The sequence below is a fragment of the Lonchura striata genome, chromosome Z, assembly GCF_050655825.1.
Source record: "Lonchura striata isolate lonStrDom1 chromosome Z, ASM5065582v1, whole genome shotgun sequence".
In the NCBI taxonomy this organism is placed as follows: Eukaryota; Metazoa; Chordata; class Aves; order Passeriformes; family Estrildidae; genus Lonchura; species Lonchura striata.
In genome coordinates, this window is record NC_140740.1 from 2,184,597 (window position 1) to 2,208,921 (window position 24,325).

Sequence of the window (24,325 nt, forward strand, 5' to 3'; positions counted from 1 at the left end):
GGGGCTGGAGCAGCTGGGACAGTGGGAGGGGTCCCTGCCATGGCTGGGGTGACACTGGGTGGGCTTTGAGGTCCCTTGCAACCCAAACCATCCTGGGATTCCAGGATCAGAGTGCTATGGATATAGGTAGGCAAACAAAGCAGAATGTATATGCATGTCCCATACCTGTCCATTTGAAAAAAAAAAAAAATAAAATTAAAACCTCGCGCGCATTCATGCAGATTGGGATTAGATATCTGTCAAAAGCATAGATCAGAAGTCTGGAACTACACATATTTGCACCAATTATGCATGAAGTGACACATGAACCAAGCAGAATCACAAACATCAAGGAAGCTGAAGTGGGATTTTGCCAAATCGTGAAGCTCTTGAACTGTGCCTCACTCTTTTCCTAATTTCAGAGACAAAAAATTAAGGTCAGGTCTGAATCAAACTTTTGCATTTTCCAGACTTCATAATTCCCTGATTTAGAGTGGTGCCATTCCAGTGCATGTTTTAAAGTGAAGATGGTATTGATAACTTGAGAGTTTGTACCTCAAATTAGCATTCTAATATTACAGATGTAGCCACAGGGGAGCAGCTGAAACATTAATTTCAATCTTATTGATTAATTTCTTCTGACCTAGGAAATAATATATTGACTCTCCTAACTCATGGTGCAATGTCAGTTCTCAAGCAGGTGTTCAGCTCAAGTAATGCACATGAAATACTAGCTCTGCAACCATAATTCAGCATGAAACCTCATGCCTTAATAATTCTGGTCATTAATATAGCATAAATATAAATTAATTATTATTAATCATTATTTTATAGCATCATCTAGTAGGAGAAAGCTGTACACCCGTGATACAACCTGAAAAATACCCCTCAAAATCAGTATTTCTAAGTTGAATTATTAATATGCTTCAGACAGTCAGGATTTCATTCAAGTCCTCATTATCCTCATTATCTATGAATGCACAAAAAAGATGAGCATGTGGCATGTAGTATCTTTACACCCCAAAAGAACCATCCCAGATAATTTACTGAGTAAAGGAAGGAAGAAAAATGGTATTTCATCCTTGTTATTAACACCTGACAAGAACAGGTACAGCACAGGAATGTCTGGCTAAATAGCAATAAATTCAGACCAAAAATAAAACCCTAAAATGGGTTAGGAAAGGTGGACAGCCCTCTGGCACTTCCTGTTATTTTGACTGACAATTTTCATAGCTAACTATTTTTTATTATATTTTATTATATTATATCATATATAATTCCCCTGTTTTCTAGGCTCCTTGCAACAAAATATGCATTCATTCTGTAGCCTAACAGGAAAAAATTCAGGCATAGACTTCTTATGGAGTTCCCATAATTACACTTATATTTGGGGGAAAAAAAGAAGGAAAAAAGAAACAACAACAAACCCTTCAAGAACACAAGCATTTAGTTACTCCCCTTAGGAAAATGTGATTTTTGGAGTAAATTAATCCCTTGCTGAAAGAAGTTAAAAGGCCTCATCTGATTTATATCAGTATAACTCTTGTACATTCTGCTAAAACTGTAGAGGTTTTAGAAGAGCAACAGTGCTCAACGCCATCAACATACTAAAGGAAAAGGTTTATTTGCTCAAGACAATAATATTTTTATATATATTCCAGTTTAAAATCTTCAACAAGTTCATTTACTATTCTGGAACTGAAAAAGAAAATTGTAAGAGAGCAGATATATCATTCCACAGTATTTTAAATACTTACGGGAATTTTGCATATGGATGATGAACAACAAAGACCCTTAAGCAAGTGACTTAATAGAGATTTTAAATCAAAAAAAGGAATAAGCACAGAAAGGAAAGAGATGACAGAGAGTTACACAGTGAAAAGAAATTTCTGAGCTACTAAATAGCAAGTTTTTTCCAGTTAGAAATATTAAATTTGTTAGGAAAACATTTATGTTCTTGTTCTTCTGCTTCTGAGCAGAAGTATTTTTATTATGGGAGAAAAGCAAAAGGGTTCCTGAACTATTACAGCTATTTTTTTTTTTAGTAGCAAAGATGTATTTCCTTCATTCATTACTTAAAAACAAGTAAAAGTACATGGAGAGAAGAAAGCAAGAAAAAGTGATGCCAAAGCATAATGTATTTTGCTCTGCTTAATGAGCCCTTTATATAAATAGTTTTGAAAAAAAAAATCTGGTAAAAAACTTAAGAGGAAAAGGAAAAAACAACAATAATGTCCATCTGTCTCTGGATCCAATGTTCAGCTTTTAATTTGTGTTTCTTTTACTCTGGAACCACATTCCATTTAGAGCTTGCATTAAGTTCAACACCACCAGGTTTTCCATCTGATAATTTTTTCCTAAGAAGTATAAAATCTTCTAATCTGAATCTCCTAGGATGCCAGAATTAACATCTCATTAAAGACCAATTTGCTTTTTCAGCTAAAGAATCAGCTTCCTTCTGGCATTTTTATTTTTTAGCAAGTTGCTTCCATACTGTTGAGTCACATCCTTCTACATAAAAATCCAGGAGAAAGCTATATTATATAAAATGGGAAAACAAACAGAGGTAGCGCTTCAATAACATTTCTTAAGTCAAAATTTTGTAAAAAATTATGTTGTCTGGTCTCTTAAAAACCACCAACACTATTTAGTTTGCATTAGCCAAGAAGCTAAAGGAACAGGAAAATAAAGCTACTACCCCATTGCTAGCAGAACGAAATAGCAATTAATCCTGATTATCATGATACATAGTGATTCCTAATTGGAAATAGTTAATAATTCCTAATGAGTTGTCGATTTCAAAAGTCCAAAAAGTCCTGCAATAATTAATTTCTCTAGAACCTGAAGACCTCTAGTATTTGTCAATGATAATGGTATACATAAAAAAAAATTATCTGGTAATACAAACTGTTTTAAGGGCAGTAGCAATTGACTAGGAACAATAAAATAGAGATTGTTTCCATGTTATAATAATAATAATAATATTTCAAAAGTGATGAGAGATCCATTTTAAACACCAGGATAGGGACACCAAAGAACAAAGTCAACATGACATGGAATATCACAATAAGCAGCTCAGCAGCTGTGTCAGCAGTTCTCACACGCACCACGACCACTCCAGAGGTACTCATGGATGTGAAAATGTGCAGGATATTGTGTACCAGAATATTTATTTCATTAGATCTTGTGTCATGTGCTCTGCTGCTTTAACCTGATGCAGCTGCTGCCCATCAAAACATCATTTCTTCGGAGAGGTTGAATTATTTGAACACTTCTCTTTCCAGACAATGCTAAGAGCACCTATCCAAAGAGCAATTTTCCCCTTTCTGTCAGCATGAGCTCTCCAGATTTTTATGTGCACCCTATTTCACTGGCAGGTCTGACAAAACATAACTGGTTTATTCTACCTACTTCTTTTGAAGCTGGTTTAAAAAATAGATGAGGCTGTATGCACAACACATTTCTGGGGAAAACGTGGGGTTTTTTTTCCCCCCTCTGTTCTTTTTTCCTTCTCTTCCTCACCCAATAAAACAGGGCAAAACCTCATGGAAAAGGACCTGGCTCACCAGAGATGCCTTCCTTCACACAGCCCAGGCATGTGACAGCTCCTGCAGCACCCTGCCTTCAGCAGGCTCTGTGTACTTGGAATTTCCAGTTAAATAACACCTGGATGGAAAGCCCACACCTTACAGTTCTCCATGACCTATATGCCTGCTTTTCTGGGTATTTCTGCATGCAAGGCTTGGCATCAGTGTTGGAGCTTTTAATCAAAACATGATGCGCTGCTGAGTCCCTCACCCCTCCAGCTGAAAGCAGAGGATGGTGATGTGTTTTTGCAAATAAGCCCATGCTCACAAACTTTCTTTTTCTTTGTGAGGTCCAATGCTTAGCATTAGGCCTGCCAACAAGGGGCTGGATGTTTTCCATTTGCCCTTTTAATTTGATGCATAAAATGCATAAAATCTCCTTCAGAGTAGACAACTGCTCACCCTCTAGGGTGCGACCGGCTGATGCCTTCCCAGTTTGCACCTCCAAATAAAAAATTTGCAGACAGAAAAATAAGAAAATGTGATATGAATTCAGCATGGGGTTCATTCAACAGGGCACCTCTCATTCAGGTGTGCAAGTTTTCACTACCTACAAACATTGTGCGTGGTCACACTGATCTGTGGTACCACATCCTCTTTGAAGGTCTGCCATGTGTTTCAAAATGCTTTATAAAATAAATATTCTGATGAAACTGAACAGAATATTAAGCACTGATTTTACAGGTGCCATCAGCACTCTGGGATGCATTAGGAAGAGCGTTGCCAGTAGGTCAGGGTGGGTGATCCTTCCCTTTGCCCAGCAAAGGGTCACATCTGCAGTGGTGTGTCCAGGATGAGAGGCGCAAGGACATTGTGGAGCAAAAGGGACACAAAGATGGGGAAGGAATCAACTGCAGGATCATTCACAGAAAAGGCAAATTAGAGGTGAAGAAGTCATTGCCCCACTTTGCTCAGCTTTTGTGGGGTCCCACCTGGAGCACTGCGCCCAGGCGTGGTCCCCGTTATTCCCAACAGAGGTGGGCAGCCTGGAGAGGGTGCAGGAAGGGCCACAAAGAGGATCTGAGGGCTGGGAATTCTGACTTGGGGAAGGCTGAGAGACCTGGGTTTGCTCAGCCTTGAGGAGAGAAGGCTGAGGGGACGCCTCACGTCGTGCTCCACTGTTGGGGTGCTCAATTTATTAAGTTGAATGTTCTGTGTTCTAACATAGTGCCATGTCCCAGTGTCCCCTGAGTTATTACAGCTGGCTGTTCCCCTGTGTTATGCCGTCCTACCCAGATGTTCCTCAAAGATTCTCCTCCCTATTTTCCAGATCCTGTCAAAGCAATCCAGCCCCTTCTCCCTGTCCATCAGCCCAAACCCCACCCTTTGTTCCAGAAAGTTCCCTGTCCCTCACCCTCAGACCCAATCCCCACCCGGATCCTCTCTCCTCCCCTGGTTCTGGTTCCTTGTAGCCCTAAAGCCACACCTTGAAGATTGACCATTGTCTCTCTTGCTGTGCCACCCCCTGCTCTGCAAGATTAAAAACCCGCGCACGGGCGTGCTCGGGGCTCTCTCTGCTCGTGTTCCCCTTCAGCTCCTCTCCCTCTCGCTGCCCTCGTCCTTCCCAGCAAAGCTGCTGGACCCTGCACCGCAGGAAATCCTCTCCTGTCCCTTTCTCGGTCTCTGCTGCAGCTCCTGGGCGGTCCGGCCGGACGCGAGAGGAAACGTTTTCACCACAACAATCACCCGCTGGAATCCTGCTGCAATGGACCCCCCAGAATTATTAGATATTTTTGAGATTCAGCTGCACAGGGCTCTGGCCCATCTTGCCTGGACCATGATTTTGCCAAGAAAGTTTGACCCAGATGATCCTTGAGGTCCCTTCCAACCTGGGGTTCTATGACTTTGTGAACTCCCATTTTTGCACCCTCTTCACCAACTGTGACTCAAAACCTTGTTTTGAAAATGGATTTGTATCCCATCAACATCAAAGGCAATTTTTTGGGCAGAAATATTGTAAATGACGGCTTATAATATTTTCTGCCATGCAATCAATGTCGTTTATCAAGCTATTATGCTTGCATGCATTCAGACCACTCAATTGAGATTTTTGTGCGTTACGTGCTCTTAGGCTACCCAAAACTTACACATTAGGGCCTAATTTGTCAAATTATTTTTATTAATATGTATTGATTGCTTTTAACAGACCTCCATAACCTGCGAGAACATCTTGATTATGTGATAATTTCTGTTTAAAAAAATGTGTTTTGCAATTAATTCCACGTAAAAGACTGCTGTGTGGCAGAAATGTGAAGCTCTAGGGTCTAGGCTTCAGAATAGAGTACTGAGAAATGCCCTCAACATGCAGAAGACCTGCAGGGAAGAATTTGTTTTCAATCCCTCCCCTCCTGCTCTCACTCTTTTCCCAGAAGAAACTGCCCTTTAACCATGGGACTTGATTATTCTTGCTGAATTCAAATAAGCACAGGCCCACCTCACCTCAGATGTTAATCTGTCACCAACAGAGGCATTGAAATGGTTTTTGGGAGCGAGAATATCAGCAAAAATAGAACCATTTCCTTTGCAATTTTTTTTTTCAAATAACGCATCGGTATCAAGAGAAAACCATGACAGTTCACTGAAGAAGAATTCACAGTTACATAGAAAGTCTTCCTCTTGACAATGGAAAATGTGGTGAATAAGTCACTTTACATAAACTTTCCTAATACAGGAATAAATATGGCAAATTTGGGTGGCACTACACTTAAAAGCAGTGACAAAGGTGCTGAAATCTGGAGTCCACACTCTATTTCCCAATATCCTGGGCAATTTGCACACAGAACTGTGTTGCACTAAGAACAGGAATGCCAGCAGGCCAAGGGATGTGATTATTACCTTAAAATAAAGCACCACATTATTATTTGCACCAGATTTATTTTATTCCTGAAAACAAAACAGTCAAGCTTGAAGAAAATAAAAATAAAGGCACCAGAGCCAGGGACTTTTCAGTGCTGCCTAATGACAGCACAATGAGAAAAAAACCTAAATTTCACAAAATTGCATTTAAATATATTTGGGATTTCGGGATTTGTCTGTTTGTTTCCTTGCTTCTTTTTTGCCTGTGAAGATGATCAAATGGTGACATGAGAAGCTGTAAAGTCTACATCCCTGGAAATATTCGAAAATCAATGGAAATGACCTTCAGAAACCTGCACTCCTGGACCATCCACTGAGAGCTGGGATTAGGCTACAGGCAAGTGTCTCACGTCTTCAACTATTCTGATTTTGTGATGGCCAGTGCTATAATTTGCATTATTCCAGGCTGTATGGAATATATGTGTATTTTATTTACAGGTAAGGTGAATACTTTAATATCAATTGCATACTAGATGCACATGACAGTAAGTAATTTGAATTTTTCTGTAAGAGTGGATTAATTTAGCTACTTCCACCTTGGGAAATCCATTAGTACATTTGTTCAACATGTGGTGCAAACAACCCTCCTTAAAAAAAAAAGACAAAACACGCTTTGTAAGACTATAAAAGCATCTTTGAAATCACTCAGTCATTTCTAATCGAGGTATTGAAGAGCATCTACAAGACTGACAGGAAGTGACTGACAGCACTTTTATCTGTACTAATTTTTTTCCAAAGCCCTTGTCAGTGCAGAGGTCAGGAAAGCAAAAGTGGAGACTTAGGTTGTGCAAATAAAGCCACAAAGCAAACAGATCAGAGCACTCTGGGCCTAAATCCATCTCACTGAATTTTTATTTAACAGCCTGAAAAGGGAAGAACTCCTTTGATTCCTGTGTTTCTGGCCGAGAGACAGCAGCTGTCAAAGAAATAGTTCACTTTGGATACTGGGAAGACTGAACTGATATGGAAAACTGCAATGTGCCAAGCAAGGAACCCCACAATCACTTCTTAATCACTTGGAAGAATAAAGACGCCATGGAAACTGGCATCTCTGGTTCACCTTTCAACTCCTCTCCCTTCACTCAGCCTCCATGCTGCACTTAAACCCAAAATCCCTTGATCATTAACCGTGAGATCATTAACTTGCCTTTCCACCCTTCCAAAATGCACACAGGCATTTTTTCGCCATGTTTTTCAATAATGAGATCTTCTCAGTGAGAGCTGACATAAAAGGTACAGACACTTTCCAAAAGGATGCTGGCAGCCCATTTGACATCTGTTGTATTTTTTTTTTTTCACTTAAATAAACTAAACATGCTCACCAGTTTATGCTCTCAGACAGTTATTGAATTTCAGACTTGGAAGATCAAAACCAAGTAGTTTTAAGATGCTCAGACTTCAAACGTGAACATGGTCAACTCATGAAACACGCTCACATTGCCTTATGGCGTAATAAAGTTAATAAATTATTTTTCTTGCCATTAAGGTTGTGTTTCTCCCTCTGTTTTCCCTTATGCACACACTAAACAAAAGAGGAGTGATTTTTATTTCAAAGAAAACTTCCCTCAGTGTCATTTTGTAGATCCACTTGTGTGCTGTCCATGGCTAATTAGTCACACAAGTTGACAGGCAGCACATTAAGAGTTTTCCTGAACAGAATTATTAATTAATTACTACTATTAATTGTCTGTAACAGTTGTTGTTTATTATATTTTGATAATTTACATGAATGCTGAGAATTACTTTAAAAGATGGAAAATCTGCCAGCTACCCTGTAATGCATTTCAATGCCAATATTAATTAATTGAAAATTATTTTGTTTCCATTTAGGTTAAAATTGGTTTCCATATATGTTGGCAGGAGTCTGCTGAAGAATTAACTTGGACCATAGTGTTCGTATTATCTTTGGAAAACATCCTTCTGTTTGGAATGTTTGATATAATTACCTTTTATCTATTTAGCCAAATACTTTTTCACCTCGCTGGAGGATGTGCTGTACTGAAAACAACTAAAACACACATTTTCCTGCCTGTCTCTATCTTATCCTCTGCCAGTTTATCAGATATTTAAAATCTGCTAGAGAGCACTGAAAAACCTGGCTGCACAAATAGGGTGATATTACAGATCTATCCCCTCATCTCAAATCTTTTACCACAACTAAGTTTGGTATATAAGTACACATAGGAAATAAAGTGGGATTGACATTAACAAAAGAGTAGGGTCAGAATGGAACAGCAATTTAAAGTATACAATTTACTCCACAAGCATTTTTTTATAAATTTTGGTTCAGACACGCTCAAAGCTCCAGGATCAGAAAAAAGAATGAAGTATGGCAGAAAAGTAATATTTTTCCATGGGTAAATTTATAAAAACACATAATTAATTAAATTTATTAGCTTGAAATTGGTATTGTTATCAATATCAGGTTGTTTTAAATTTTATTTCTATTAAGGTAATGAAGGAAGTTGCATTCTTGAGTATCCATACAGCTCCCAAACTGTCTGGAGTATTTGCTGATCTATTTAGGGAAGACTTCTACCTAAATGTTTGATCTTCCAGGGTACTTGTATGCATCTATTTTTTTTTTTTCCCCTTTGCATAGTTCATGGCTTGCTGTCTGAATGGGATTGCCTTTTATTTTACTCACATTAATGCATGATTAAGTAAAATCCCTGTTGTCTTTTACTGTGAAAATCCTCCTGTTTAAGGTATGTCCCTTGAAAAATTTATTACTTCCCAGCAGGTGCCGAGTTCAGCAGTGCATCCTATCATTGCACAAAGTCTCTGATGAGGAGGATGCAGAAAACACCAAGCTGCTTTTAAAATTTTCTGTGCAGCCTTTTGAGGGAGACAGGGTGACATAGGCTCTTCTCTGTGTTGTTTTCTTTGTTTTTTTTCCCTTATCCTCCTCTTTTTTTCCTACATGGTACCTCCTGACACCCTAAACACTTAATTTTTAACTTACTGCTTTCAACTACACTGAAAAATGTCAAGAAGCCTTTTCTGAGATACGAGGGATTAAGAGATTAGCTTTTTGGCAAAAACTCATTAAAAAGCCATAGAAGAGCAACCTTTGCTAGCATGCTTCTTAAATCATACATCTAATAAACACTCCTAGTAAAAGTCATCACTCAGGGTCTTGCACTCCTGGGTTCCTCTGGACACATCTTAGAACATTATTTTAATTTAGACACTTCAGCATTTGAATTAATGCATCTGATTGACTCACAGCTTACACTAATCGCCATTAGTTTCATAGGAAGAAAAATCAAATTATTTTCTTGAAATACCTTTTTTTTTTTCCAGTGGCTTATATGACTGTGTACAGGGTTACATAATGCAGAAGTAAAAGATCATTTTAAAACCTATTTTTAAAGCTTTTAACAAGGCTAGACTGAATCCATACATGTAGCAAACAAGACCAACACAAACTAAATTAACATTCTGGATTTTACTTACTCCAGGAGTATTAATAGGTTCTTTATTTAACCACTGTTGTCCAGGAGATATTCCCCATGGATTGCAAACTAGAAATGTAACATCCTGCTTCTGTAAGTACTGTGATTGCCACAGATTGTCAAGTTATTTATTTATGCTTTAGTCTGTTTACCAAACTGAGTTTTTGTTGAAGTGCTTGAAGATTTTAGTTAAGTAGATGTGTATTTTTTAAAGCCCTATTAATGCTCATCTGCTAATTACAGTGACAATTATCACAATATGATTTTCTTTTTCTCCAGATTCAGTCATGTCTGGCATCTTCCCAGTCATGTTCAATGCAATTTCCTGCCAGCCAAGTACACAATAAACCCAAAATTTTCCTGAAGTGAAGCCATGCCTAGGCTTAAATAAATGACATAAATCCATAGGATAAATTCCAACACTGATAAAAATTATAGGGAAGGAGATGGAAAATAAGATTAGAAGAAGTGTCTCCTGGCTTCTTGTGTGGGAAACAAGCACCTCCTTGTGCAACTCAAATTTTAGGTGGCAACCAGCTGCAATGACATTTTAGAGTCAGAAATAATTGCAGCTGGTGTCTGGAGTTGGTCATTCTCCCACAGGAAGTAGCTCCATTTCTTTGCAGAAAGTTTAACTTAAAATGAATCAGTTTAAATCCAAATTACCTTAAAATTGCATTACGGACACTTGGAATTCACTGTCAGAACAGCAGTAGCAGAATTTTCAGGGAAGGAAATGAGCAAAAAACCTTCATGAACAGATCAGCCTTTTATTTCTGGGCTAAGTTCTGCTCCCTTTACCCTATGGCAGAGACATAATCTACAGAACAGCCAACCCTGGTTCTCTCTGTGTAGTTTTTTGAAACATATTTATTAAATTAAATAATTAATTATTAAAAAAATGAGAACCACACAGATTTAGGACAGTTGCAGTGTTGAGCCCAGCTTTAACAGTTCCATCTTTTTGCTCAGTAGATATATTTTTGTGCCTTTGGGATAATACAAGAGCTCAGTTAACTTTTGGTGAGCTGCCTGCCTCTACTTTTCCTTCAGATTCTCTTTGTTTGTATGGGAAACTAGTTTTTACTCTGGACATCAGCATAAATTATGATTTGAGGGGCATTTGGTGAAGGATATGTAGAAGAATTATCTTAGAGTTAGCATATAATTATATAGAATTATCTAGAATTGTTCTCTGAAAAATGTTGGTGACTTTGAAGTCACTACTATGGACATTTTTGTGAAGGGGAGTGGTAGACTTTTTTGAGTCATTACATTCTGCAGGTGCCATTTCAACTTAATTACTTAACTTTCAGCTGTTAATCATTATAGAGATGCCTATGGCACAGATATAAGGATAGAAACCCCAATAATGATCAGCATAATGATCCCATTGATGCACTGGGATTTTAGCTATTGTTCATATATTTGTAATCCTGCAATTCTTTTGTGAATAACTCTGAATTTCATATCCAGTGCCAGCTGCTGCTGTCCCATTTTGGGCAGACACAGCAATTCCTCTCCTGGCAATCAAGGACACCTCACTGCCCCAGGGTCCAGAAATTAAAATAAAAGTGACTTGGGGAGAAACTTGGGGTCAATGCCTTTATTAGCTGAAGGTGTAATTGTTAGATTAACCCCCAAACTTATAAAAGTGTGAAAACCCACGACACACCGTTCATTTTTGGGTGCAGCCCCTGGGGGGTGCTTTGCCTGCCAAAAATCTCCCTGAAGGCCCTTCAGTGAATATAAATACTTCTTATTTTTATTTAGTCTGGCTTCTGCATTTAGGTAGCCCCAACAAGGCATCACCATCACCCCACAGGACGGGATCACAGCTTGGCCAGCCGCAGGCTCACGGGCCACTGGAGCCTTTCCAGCAATTTAATTTAATTTTCACTTACCAACCTCCACAAGGCTGGAGCAGTTGGGGTCCGTGAAGCCCTGGGGACACTCACAGGAGTAGAAGTTGTCGTTCAGCCCTGACAGGCAGATGCCACCGTTCTGGCACGGGTTGGAGTCGCACACATCCGCTGTGGGCACAGGAAAAACAAAGTTTTTTTGTAGAAAAGCCACCAAAAATTACCCACAGGCTCTCAACATGTCGTATTCTTTTGGTAACTGAGCGCAGAAAGAAAGGATGAACTCTTAAGTCCTTCCAAATGACTTTTGGCTCACTCAGTTTTAGTATTTATAATTGTCTTTCCCTAATCTTCCACCCCCATAAAATGTGGTTGTCTTAAACTCAATCCACTTGCAAAAGACAAAGGAAATGGTAATTTCTTACTTTTTCTAACTTGAAGATTCTCAGGATATCTACAGATTTAATTCTGTCATTAGTGGGAAAACTGGAAGCAATCCTAAAGAACAACGCCTAGGCTTTGGTCAACTTCAATGCAATATTTTTCTCAGATAGTTTATCTTATATTTACATACATTTTTATTTATCTCAATCTTCATCTTTAAAAGCAGGTTGTCCTCTCCACTGCTCAGCATAGCATTTAAAAATAACAGTAAACATTTCTGCAATAAATGCATCTGAAAGAATGATCTACAGATAAAAAATTATTAGAAAACAAGCACATTATTTTCTTGGGTTTTTTTAATTAAAAGTTGCCAGTTTTTTTTTTTTTTTCCCATGTAATTGAAGAGATTTAGGGAAATTAATTTGGTTTCTTTCAGCAATACTGACATTACAGCATGTTTTGGATTATTTTGGTGCAAACTCAGCTCAGAATTTCAACACCTGTCTTACACATGGATTAATCCTTGGTGTGAGAATTTACATCTAAATATTGGTTAAGAAATACAAGTGATGAACAAAAATGCCTTTATGAATTCTGTGCTTCAGTTGCACAGAAAAACTGGATTTGTGCAGTAGTTTGTTGGGTTATTTGCAGATTTATTTAATTTTTTGTCAGCTTTAGGGTGCCTTCATGTCACAGAGAAATGTCATGTACTTGATATTAAGTTTTGTCTTAAAGATTATCCAGCTGATGGAGAAGCAGAGTTATTGAGAACACTAAATGACATTTTCTAACTGAATTTAAATAAGCCAAGACTTCACATTTTCTGCTTTTGTTGCATTATTGAGGTGGAAAACGATGCTTGTTTATTACTTTTTGAGGATTAGGCAATTGGTGGTGAAAGAACAGCTACTATTAAATGAATTTTCTGACAACTGTATTCCCATACCTCTAATTAAATTAATAAAGTAAATAGCATCTGGAGCAGGAACACTTAGTATGCAAATCCACATGGATATTCTGATTAAAATGAGAGAAAATATTTTTGCTACATATTTCCTGGTTTGGTGTTATTCTGATTTCATTTCAATACACCATTGGTGTAAAAGGCAAAAAGACAAAATACTGTTTGAATTTGTACATTCTATATTGAATCACAGGCAGAATCCAAACAGAATTTTACATTATATTTCCAGAAACTTAAATCTCCTGAAATGACCAAAGTGTGGACAGTCAACTCCTGGTTTTATTTTGCCTGAAAATTTTTTGTTGGCTTTTTCAACCTGAAATAAAGTGACCCAACCTGCAGTTTGGGACTTACAAAGCAGATGTTCTCCTCTGTTAACAGCCATTTATTTCCATGTTCAGGAAATAACTGCACTAATTGCTCTTTTGACCCACCACCTTGGCCTGTCAGTCACTGGTGTAATTTTTGTAATGTCATTATTGCCACAGAAATCCCAGAAAGAAAATTAATAAAGAGCACAGGGAACAAAACGTTCCAACCAAAAAAGCAAACCAAAACAAAACAAAAAACAACAAACAAAGCAAACAAAAATAAAGCCAACCAAAAATTACAACAAAAACCAACAAAACAAAAATCCAAATGAAGCCAAAAAACAAAGAAAGAAACAAAGAGCCAAACAAAAACCAGCCTATCTTGTATTATTCATAGAATGTTAACAAGGACTAAAGAGAAAAAGTCCTTCTGTGAACAACAATGGTTAAATTATATCATAGTACAAAATCAAATATGATGCAGTAAGAAAAATGAGAAACTGCACAATTCTACTTAAGAGGTGGTACCAGGCTGTGAAAATGTTGAAACTTAAATTATCAAAAATCATGTAAAATGTTATCTCTGTTATTTATAGCTTATTGTCTGTGAAATGGCGCTGAACAAAATAAACATCACCTTTGAATCAACAAAATGTTCCTCAATTTACATTTTGTGCCTCTTGAGAGGATGTTCATGCTGAAATATTGAAATCTAATTTGTTATACATTCCACTGGGTTTGATGAGCAGAATTTGATTTTGAAGGCTGTGTTTTAAGTAAGAAAAGATTTTATGGGTGCATTGTGTCTTAACACAACTGATAAAGGGATTTGTTACCATTGAAATGTGACACAGAATTTAACACAACGCTGGTTTTATAATTTAACCTGAGAGATTTTGTGAATGGAAGAGTAAAATAAACCCAAGAAAGGAATTGTATAATTTACAATAAATCTTGCAGGAATCTGCTCTCTTGCTGATGGCTTTCCATGGTGATTGGCAATATGCTGTTTGTGTAACAGATTGTGTAACTTTACAAATTTCTGCAAATTAAACAAACACTCCAGGAGAAATTCAATTATTAATGAGAAAAAAAATCTAAAGACAATTACTATTGTACTTTTATTAAGATATTCTGAAAAGATTCCAGTAAGATTCAGTGTCAAATAAAAACAGTATTTCATGTTTGTCTTTCCTATGTCTGACTAACCTTGTGCTTTTCTTTACATGACCTCTCAAGTGTAAAATTGTCTGAGGACAGTACATAAATCTGTGATACTTGATTTAGTATCAAAGGGTCCTAAATCTGTGAGATTTTTAAAATTATTATTATTTTTCTGCTCATTTTTCATTTTTTTCATAACACTTTGAAGTGAAATTACTTCTTGAGTAAATGGTCCATCCTCTCTTTGGAAACCTTGATTGGTTAAGAATAAAAAAAAAAGGATGACAAAAAGAATAAAATCAAAGACACCCATGCACACTCAAAATTAGAATTTTAATTAAGAACCTTCCCTGATTCTCCAACCTCAGTGAAAATTATACAGCAAAATGCAAATAAAATGCTGATATATTTGCATAAAACCTAGGATTTTTTCTTTAAGGAATGTGTTGATTTTTGTCCATAACAAATAAGTCAGCCAATGAAATGAAATCTTTTTCATTAAAACCCCAGAGAAAAATTTTTCTTCAAGTTCTTCATGCTCTTTCCCACATGTTGACGTAACTATTTTTTAAGCCACATGCTTTTCAATAAAATACTGAATACACAACTATTGCTCCTTTCCAGAAGCAGGCAGTGGTGGGGAGTTGGGTAGAAGTTGCACACCTACTCTTTGCTGAACTTTAAACATTGATATAACTTATTTTTGATCCCATAAAACCCCACAGAAATGAAACACTGTGTGGTTCCTGACTGAGGGGTTTAATTCTGTGCATGACAGCAGAGGACAGCCTGAAAGAAGGAGCCCAACCCTTGTGTGTATAAATAATGCATCACTCTGTGATGTTAAGAGTTTGCCCATCAATCCTTGTCAAGAGCAGAAATTCACAGTTTATGAAAACGCCTTTTGTGACGTGAAGGGTGAGGGAGATGGGCAGAGGGAGAAGTTCCATCCCACAACCTTCACAAAGCACTCATCCCAAAAGCAGATAGACCAGCCAGCTGCCCCTATTATACACTAATTAATTTGCAAAGAAAAAAGGACAGAAACATGGAAAAGAATTGTTTAATCCAACTTAAAGCTATTCGCTATTTAGTGTTATGGTTCCTGGGGCAGAAATACCTGCCAAAAGCTAAGGTATCCTGAATTAGGCCTGAGAGAAGCATTCCAGTCCCCATGCACAACATCATTAGCCTGAAATGGAGACAATTTCCCTCAACTATAACACCTAGAATGATAACTATTAGGCTTTCTGGCAGAACTGCTGCTCTGAGAGACATCTGCTTGAGACAATGATATGATGATAAAGAAAGAAACCTGCCTTAAAAAGATCCCGTGGATTCACATTTCAAAACTGTAATGATAGAAGTGATTGAATAAAGAGCACTCGGGTGTCTGGGCCACGTTTCCTTCTATAATTTAAAAATAGAGCACATTCTGTGAAACAGCGAGCGTGCATGGAAAAAAATCAACCCTCTTTATTCTTTCATGTTGTGGGCATTAAATATAAATACGAACACACTGAGTATACATTATATAATGAGGCAGTGAAACACACAGCAGCTGATACTGAGGTAAATGTGCTGATACTGTAGCTGCAAAGAGAATGACATATGAGCTTATGATGTTAGACACACAGATTTTTAGGGAGACATGGTATTTTCTGCATGTGTTTTAAAAAACTTTTGGTTCCACCACTGATGGGAAGAGGAGGGCCATCATTTCTGTCTAAAGCAGCAGCCATAATTGTACTCAATTTCCTATGTGGCTACAGGAAATACGGATTATCTTACAAGCTCTTTCAAAAGAAATAAAAATAACGGCCATTCGCTTTCATGAGAATAAAACTTGTTCCAAAAGAGAAATCTCCAGGCAGCAACAAAAAATGAGCAGTCAACAGAAATCTGGTATATATATATAGCAAAAATAAGCACCACTTCTGAAGCCAAGAAGAGCACCTAAACTCCAGAAGAAGACTGAGAAAGTTCTTGCCACCTGTAGCATTCTCATGTTAAAATAAATTTTCAGAAAAAGAGCTTTAATAAGTTTCCTGATGTACAGAATCAGCTGCACAGTGCCCAAGTCCACACCTATTTCTCCACAGCTGAAGCAGAACCATAAATCATGCTGAAGACACACCTGTGCAGAGATGCAAAGTGTGAACATGGAAACAGATGAGCTCTGCAGTTCTTTTTAAGAAATTTGTAAGCTGTTTCCTCAGATTTAATGGTGAGGCAGATAATTTGTTTCTCCTAAGGTAAAAAAGACAGTTGGAATAATTAAATTGTCTCACTTATTATTTGAAAAATAAGGTTTCTGGATACCAATAGCTCATCTACCTCCTTCTGCTTCTTTTCTAGGCTGATTTGCTTACTGTGCAGGTAGAAAGTTCAGCTAAATTTTTAGCAAGAGAACTCCTGGCAGTGTCTAAATACTTTTAGAAAATACATGAAGCAATATTGTCAATTTGGAATGTCCTCTTGCTGGACAAGAAAACTACAGGAGAATGTAAACCTCAGAGTAAAAAATGTCATGATTTTGTCACAATCTCATGAAAATCAAGGTGGTTACTTCTGAAAGCTTCTGTGATCAAGAGATTCTATGCACTTAAGCTGTAACCTGTAGTTGTGGAGAGCTGCAATGAACTTGTGTAAAACCAAGTATGAAAAATGTTTTCTAAGTTTAGCTTTTTCTGGTCTCGTAATCTGAGGAGATGCACCAGCTGATTTCTCTAAACCTGAGATGGCATTGCAAAAAGAAAATCAGATTATTCTAATGAGAGAATTACCATTTGAATCCCACTCTGGGACGGGGCTGAGACATTAATCCCGGGTGAAGATGAAGTGCTGACTTAAGGTTTGGATTTAATCTAATGGTGCAATACTGTAAAAGTGTGTCCCTACTTCAAGAGTTAGAATAAAGCCCTAAAGTAATGTCTGCAGAGATTAATTTCTATCATAATAAATCCCCTTCTGCCTTAAAAAAGTATAATCTCTTGCCTTTCTAAAGGTCTACACCATGAGCTACTTTATTAATTTGAATGTGAAAGAGCAGCAGGTCACTGCACTTCAGCCTGCTGTGTTATAGACCTTTTGAACATCTGATGTTTGACAATATGAAACAAAAGTAGAAACAGAAAACAGCTTAAAAAGTAAACTCTTCTCTCTTCCATAGGTTACAGAGAGTTCATTTCTATGCCAACAGGCTCTGTGGGGAAAAAGAAGAATATGAACTATTCCTGTCATTTCACATCTTCATTAGTAAAAAACGGATCAAAAATGATTAAAGGGGGAATGTGGTTATATAACACAGCTCTGAATATTCTTACAACTTGTGGGAAATCTTTCCATGCACAGGCTGCCGTGCAGGTTTGAGAAAAGCTGCCATCAGTCGAGACAGTGTTCCATCAAAGGAAAAAAAGAGAGATATTCCCCTGCTTGCTCAGCTGACAGCACGGGCGACACCAGCCCCAGCACCCAGCCCCAGCCAGCAGCAGGGATGCTTCCTGCAGAACCAGGGAGAGGGAAGAAAAATGCCTTTAATGAAAATACTCTGGTCCTCACCAACACAGCCTCCCACATCCCTTCTCTCTGCACGCTCAACAAAGCTGGCAAAACATTCCCCAGGCAGTCCCTGCACTCTTTGCTTTGGTTTTCTGGTTGTTGCTCACCTCACTTGTGTTCACACAGTGGATTTTTGTGTTCACACAGGTTTTTTTGCCACTTGCTGAGGCTCGGGTGAATAAACCTGCATTTTCTGCACCTGTTCACATCTAAGGGGTGGAAGGGTCTATGAAAAGGGAATGAATAAGACCTTAAGACTTTCTGCACAGGGCAATTAGGCTAAACTGTCTCTCCATTAATTTGTTTTGTTAAATTAAAGTTTTCAGAAGACATTCTGAGTCATGACAGATATACCTTGTCATTTCTAGTTGCTTGTCCTTTACTTTTAAAGCTGATCAGGAGATTTTTAGCATTGTGTTCACTCAAAATGTCTCAGTTAATAAAATATTCACATTTCTTGCCCATCCCATTTTCCACACAGGAACCATTAATGCACATAGCTTAGTCATTAGCACAGTCCTTCAAAATTAACAGTTCTAAGTGGTTATGATCTTCTCTAGGCATGTGACATCTTCTTTCTTTCTTGTCCTTACACACTTAAAATATTTCAGATACATATTTTTACTGGTCTTGACTGTTTTCTTTCCACTTTCTACTTTCACTTCATCAGTGAATCAGGACAATTTAAAACAAAACCAAAACATTCACTGTGGATTTATCACTTTTAAATGAGAATGCCCAATTTTCATCCACATCTTAGATCTTGTTTTTGCCTCTCCATTTCTCTTTTTTTTTTCTTTTTTTTTTATGATCCACAGCATTTCAGGTTGGAAATTTGAAAGAACTAGGGTGTATGTCTATGTTTGTGCATACACAATATATTTATTTCCACATTTTTATATTTATACATACTTTATATATATGGAAGTGAAAGTGGTTTGTTCTTCCTTTGTTTTCCCTACATTAGATATACTCATTCTCTGGTTGCTAGGCAATCTTTAATCTCAGCACTGGTGAATTTATCTTTTCCCATCCTAAGCAAATCCAAATTTGAAAGTTGTGCAATTAAAAAGTCATCATTAACAGTTTTTAAACTCTGATTACACTTCATTATACCCTTCTATCTCCACCAAAATGAAGTACTGCAGAATATAAGTTCTAAGCATATTCTCATTACACTTTGAAAAGTATACACTGATTTCTAGTTACTTCTATTTTTTGATATCCACTCCTAAACACCTTATTTGGCAACATTTTCTTACAAGAGATGCCAAAACTATTGAAATGATGATGGTTTTCATATTTACACTATATGAAGATTGTGGATTTTGCTTCAGGTTTAATTATTTCTCACCATGCGATCCCAGGGTGCCCCAGTGACTGGGCATTGGTTCAGAATGAGAACCTCCACTTGAATTCAGATTTTCCCCACCAAAATCAGTCTGCAGGCAGGAGTAAAAGCAGTGGAGGAAACCAGGGATTCACTTTCAAAACCCACACGAACTCCGGATGACCATTTCAACCCACATGCCAGCACTGAACAAGCTTTCCTACATGGGCACCATCCACAATGCCCTGTTTTGTTACACCAAATCCTATGCATGAAGAGAATAAAGCAAAATATTCTGTAACTTTTCATCATTACAGTTAACAAGCCTTACTGCATTCATTTCACACATTTTTTGGTCACATGGATTTTTAGTTTTTTTTGCCCTGCCACCGTCAAAAAAGACACGTCACCTAATGTGATACAACAGAAGTGCCAGTTTTCATAATTTTCCTTCTGATTGTACAGGAAGGTGATGTTAGTGATCACATTCAGAATATCAATTAGGCACTGCAGACACGAGCCTCTTGTGTGAGGGATATGAAATAGTAAGGGCATTACAGCTATCAGCTGCAATAAAGAACTGATTCTGTTTGTTTTGGACAATGCAGCTGGCAGTACCATGTAAGCTCTGTGGATGAATGATGAAAATCCTCTAGGTCATTTTTGCTAGGAGCCTCTGGAAAGGATAAATGCAATTTTTACCTCATTTGTTCCAGCTTGTCCACAAACAGAGTGAAATCTGAAACTCTCAGGCTTAAAAAGACCCCTGTATAAATTCTACTAAATACTTGTAAATGAGGTTTCTTCCTAGACCTTTCTCAAATATGACATAAAATCGGATTAAATAATGAATCTACCAGATTCACTGTAACTAAAGGCACCAGGCAAGAGCCCCAGGATGGGCCAGCTTGAAGGGGGCAAAGAGGGTCACTGGTGCCACCTCCTGCCCCAGCAGGGCCACCCCAGGGCACAGGACTGTGTCCCCGTGGCTCTGGAACGTCCCAGAGGAGACCCCAGGGCAGGAATTCTGCTCTGGGCAGGAACTGCTGGATCAGCCCTGCCCGGGGCTCTGGGACACAGCCTGGGGCTGGAGCAGAGCCCTGCACTGGGACACACTGGGACACACTGGGACAGACTGGGACACACTGGAACACACTGGGACAGACTGGGACAGACTGGGACACACTGGGACACACTGGGACAGACTGGGACACACTGGGATAGACTGGGACACACTGGGACACACTGGGACACACTGGGACAGACTGGGACACACTGGGATAGACTGGGACACACTGGGACACACTGGGACACACTGGGACACACTGGGACACACTGGGACAGACAGACTGGGACACACTGGGATAGACTGGGACACACTGGGACAGAATGGGACAGACTGGGACAGAATGGGACAGACTGGGACACACTGGAACACACTGGGACACACTGGGACACACTGGGACACACTGGGACACACTGGGATAGACTGGGACACACTGGGACAGAATGGGACACACTGGGACACACTGGGATAGACTGGGACACACTGGGACACACTGGGACAGACTGGGACAGACTGGGACACACTGGGACAGAATGGGACACACTGGGACACACTGGGACACACTGGGACAGAATGGGACACACTGGGACACACTGGGATAGACTGGGACACACTGGGACACACTGGGACAGAATGGGACACACTGGGACAGACTGGGACACACTGGGACACACTGGGACACACTGGGACAGAATGGGACAAACTGGGACAGACTGGGACAAACTGGGACAGACTGGGACACACTGGGACTGACTGGGACACACTGGGACACACTGGGACAGACAGACTGGAACACACTTGACACACTGGGACAGACTGGGACACACTGGGACAGACTGGGACAGACTGGGACACACTGGGACACACTGGGTCAGACAGACTGGGACACACTGGGACACAGGGGGACCCATGAGGACACTCAGGACACCTGGGGACACCCAGGGACAGCTGGGGACAGCCAGGGCTGGGGCCCCTCTCTCTGGGCTCTCTCCAGCTGAGCAGCCCCAGCTCCCTCAGCCCTTCCTGGGCACGGGGATGCTCCAGCCCTGAATCCCCTCTGTCCCTCCATGGACCTGCTCCAGGAGCTCCTGTCCTCCTGTCCTGAGGAGATGGGCGCTGCACTGCAGGAACTGTGAGTCTCTGAGGGCACATAAACACCTAAACACAGATTTAGCCAAGGTAAAGACTGGGCTGTGATAAATCCATTTGTTGCTCTCACATTGCAGGCGCTGCCTCGCGCTGTTACAGCCACTTCCCTACACAGTGGTTTACAAGAATATTGAAGAAACAGTTTATATATGCCAAAACATCATCTCAGTATGGCCACACTGCACAAACTGTATTCTTGGCAGTGGTTTTTAATTTATTTTTATTACCTGCTGTACATTGTAAACCAAGCTTTAAAAAAGCTGCTTGGAAACCATCACTGCTCCTATCGAGAAACATTTGAAAATTAAGAGCTGGGAACAGTCATTGAGAAAGGATGAGAAAGGAAGAAGTCAGACAGAAAAGAGTAAATTACAGATGTTCACAATTGGAGTGACCAAGAATGTGATGCTTTTACAATGCTCTGTCGTAACAGGGAGCTAAAATGCTATTTTAATAACAGCACATATAGATCCTGGACTGTTGAGCCAGACAACCACTCTCTTTCAGCTTCTGAACACAGACAAAAGCACCTAAACTAATCAGTTTGTTCTCTGGCATCACAAGACAACCAAACTGTGGAGGAATGAAGTGCATGGTAACTGCTTCTGCTCACAAGACCAAGTCACTAACCTGCCCTTCAGCATCCCAGATACATCCCACAGCCCACAGCAGATCTGGAAACAAACGTGGTCTCCCAGTCTGGCTTAACAGTGGTGAAAAAGGAGAATTATCTAACTGGTCTCTATGTTTTTATTTGTTTTTGTGTTTTTTTTTTTTTCCTGCAGCTTTGCTTTATTAATTACATCCAAGTAACGTGGTGTGGTTGTAAAGCAGTGCAGTGCAATGCAAACCCTGTTAATTAGGACAGGATGCCCATGTCATTTCATGTTTGAAATGCAGTTGGTCTTCTTTGACCCTTAACACAGTCTTGTATCTGCATGCAGTGTATTTATTTTTAAAACACGGGACTAAGGATAGGGTAAATTCCAAAGGGAAGGAAAAATACTAATAAGGAAGTGAGAAAAATTAGTGTTATGAATACATATTCACAAATAAATTTAAGCTATTAAAATAAAAATAACAAAATGAATTAATTTATTCACCCAGTGTACAGGAGAAAGGGGAGGAAGGTGATTACACTTTGACGGGTACAAATAAAGTTATAAATGTACATCAGGCCTTACTGATCCCTTTCCACTTTCCACATCTGTGAACATGGGATGTCACAGCAGAGGACTGTGAGGTTTTTTTCAGATTAAGAACAAAGTCTTTACATGGATTTGTGTGGGATTAGCACCAGACCAGTGGAATATGTGCGCTCTCTTTATCGACTTCTGTGATTACCACCAATCTCCTACTTCTTGTTCTTCAGCTTATTTTTAAATGTGTTGCTAGAATTAACTTCATTCAGTTTTCTTTCTCCTTTCACCCAAAACACAAAATACACACCAGTTCAGCTCCCATCCTACACTTACAAGTGTTATTTTTTATCTTTTGCCATTGCTGCACAGGCAATTTATGCCAGCAACAAACAACACAGTAGTTACAGCACAACCAGGTGATTAGAGAAGCCTCATTATTCACCAACAGAACATATAAAAGAGTTGTTGTGAGTGCACAAATATGTTGCTGCAGCCTGATCTTGACAAAGAGGTCACAATTACAGTGACTGATAAATAGATTATAAAATTCCAGTCTGAATTTCAACGTATTTCTTCTCAAATGAAGGTGTTAGATACAACCCACAGGCTCATTAGGAAATTCTTTTTTCCTCTCTATTTGTGAGCCTCATTAAAGGAATCACCTGTGGGGGTTTTTTTTGTATGTTGCAGTTATGTGCTTGCCAGGGGAGCTTTTTATTTTTTGGAGTACAGCAGTACAATGTTTTATATATTATCTATCTATCTATCTATCTATCTATCTATCTATCTATCTATCTATCTAATCTATCTATCTATCTATCTATCTATCTATCTATCTAATCTATCTATTTATTTATTTATTTATATAGTTAGTTAGTTAGTTAGTTAGTTAGTTAGTTAGTTAGTTATATTTTCAATAGATGCTGATTCCACCCTTTCCCAAAGTCAAATTATTGTCTGAGCACTGTATTGCTGGGATCTACAAACATTTTAATTGCTGCCATTTCCTTGCTTTGATATCTTGACCTCAAACTAACTCTCTGAAAATTCATTTTCCAGTGAGCTGTCCCAGACCACGAGGCAGTTACACCCACAGTTAGTCACCACTGTGGGGCTAGGACATCACCCTTGCCCTAAATTCGGTTTTTTTGCCCCAGAAGATGTGATGTTTGGCTCCAGGGCACAGCCACTGCTGCCCCAGGTTAAGCTGCCTCAAAAAACGAGGAGTGCAAAGACTGAACATCCTGGATGATAAAAGCACAGTTTGCACAGCACTTGGCACCCCTGCAGGTTCGAGGGCCAAAAAATCTCCCAGCAAAGTTGGAAGCAAAATAAAAACTCTTCCAGGGAGTTGGATCAGAGCTCTGGGGCAGGGTCATGAGCTGTTACACAACAGCTTCCAACGGGATCAGCAGAATCCATTTAAATCCAAAGGGTACCTGTCCCACGCTGCTGCCAGCCCAAATTAAATCCCTGAACTCCAAGGTGTTGCTCCAGCTCAATATTGTC

The 24,325-nt window shown here is 39.0% G+C and overlaps 1 protein-coding gene across 2 annotated transcripts in view; it reads right to left on the reverse strand.

Annotated features, from left to right (window-relative positions):
• EDIL3 (EGF like and discoidin domains 3) overlaps positions 1–24,325 on the reverse strand; it is a 238,130-nt gene that overhangs the window by 158,471 nt on the left and 55,334 nt on the right. For both annotated transcript variants that reach the window (XM_021551870.3, XM_021551869.4), the window contains exon 2: positions 11,785–11,913. In XM_021551870.3, the coding sequence (XP_021407545.1) occupies positions 11,785–11,913 (129 nt within the window). The remainder of the gene's footprint in view (positions 1–11,784; positions 11,914–24,325) is intronic.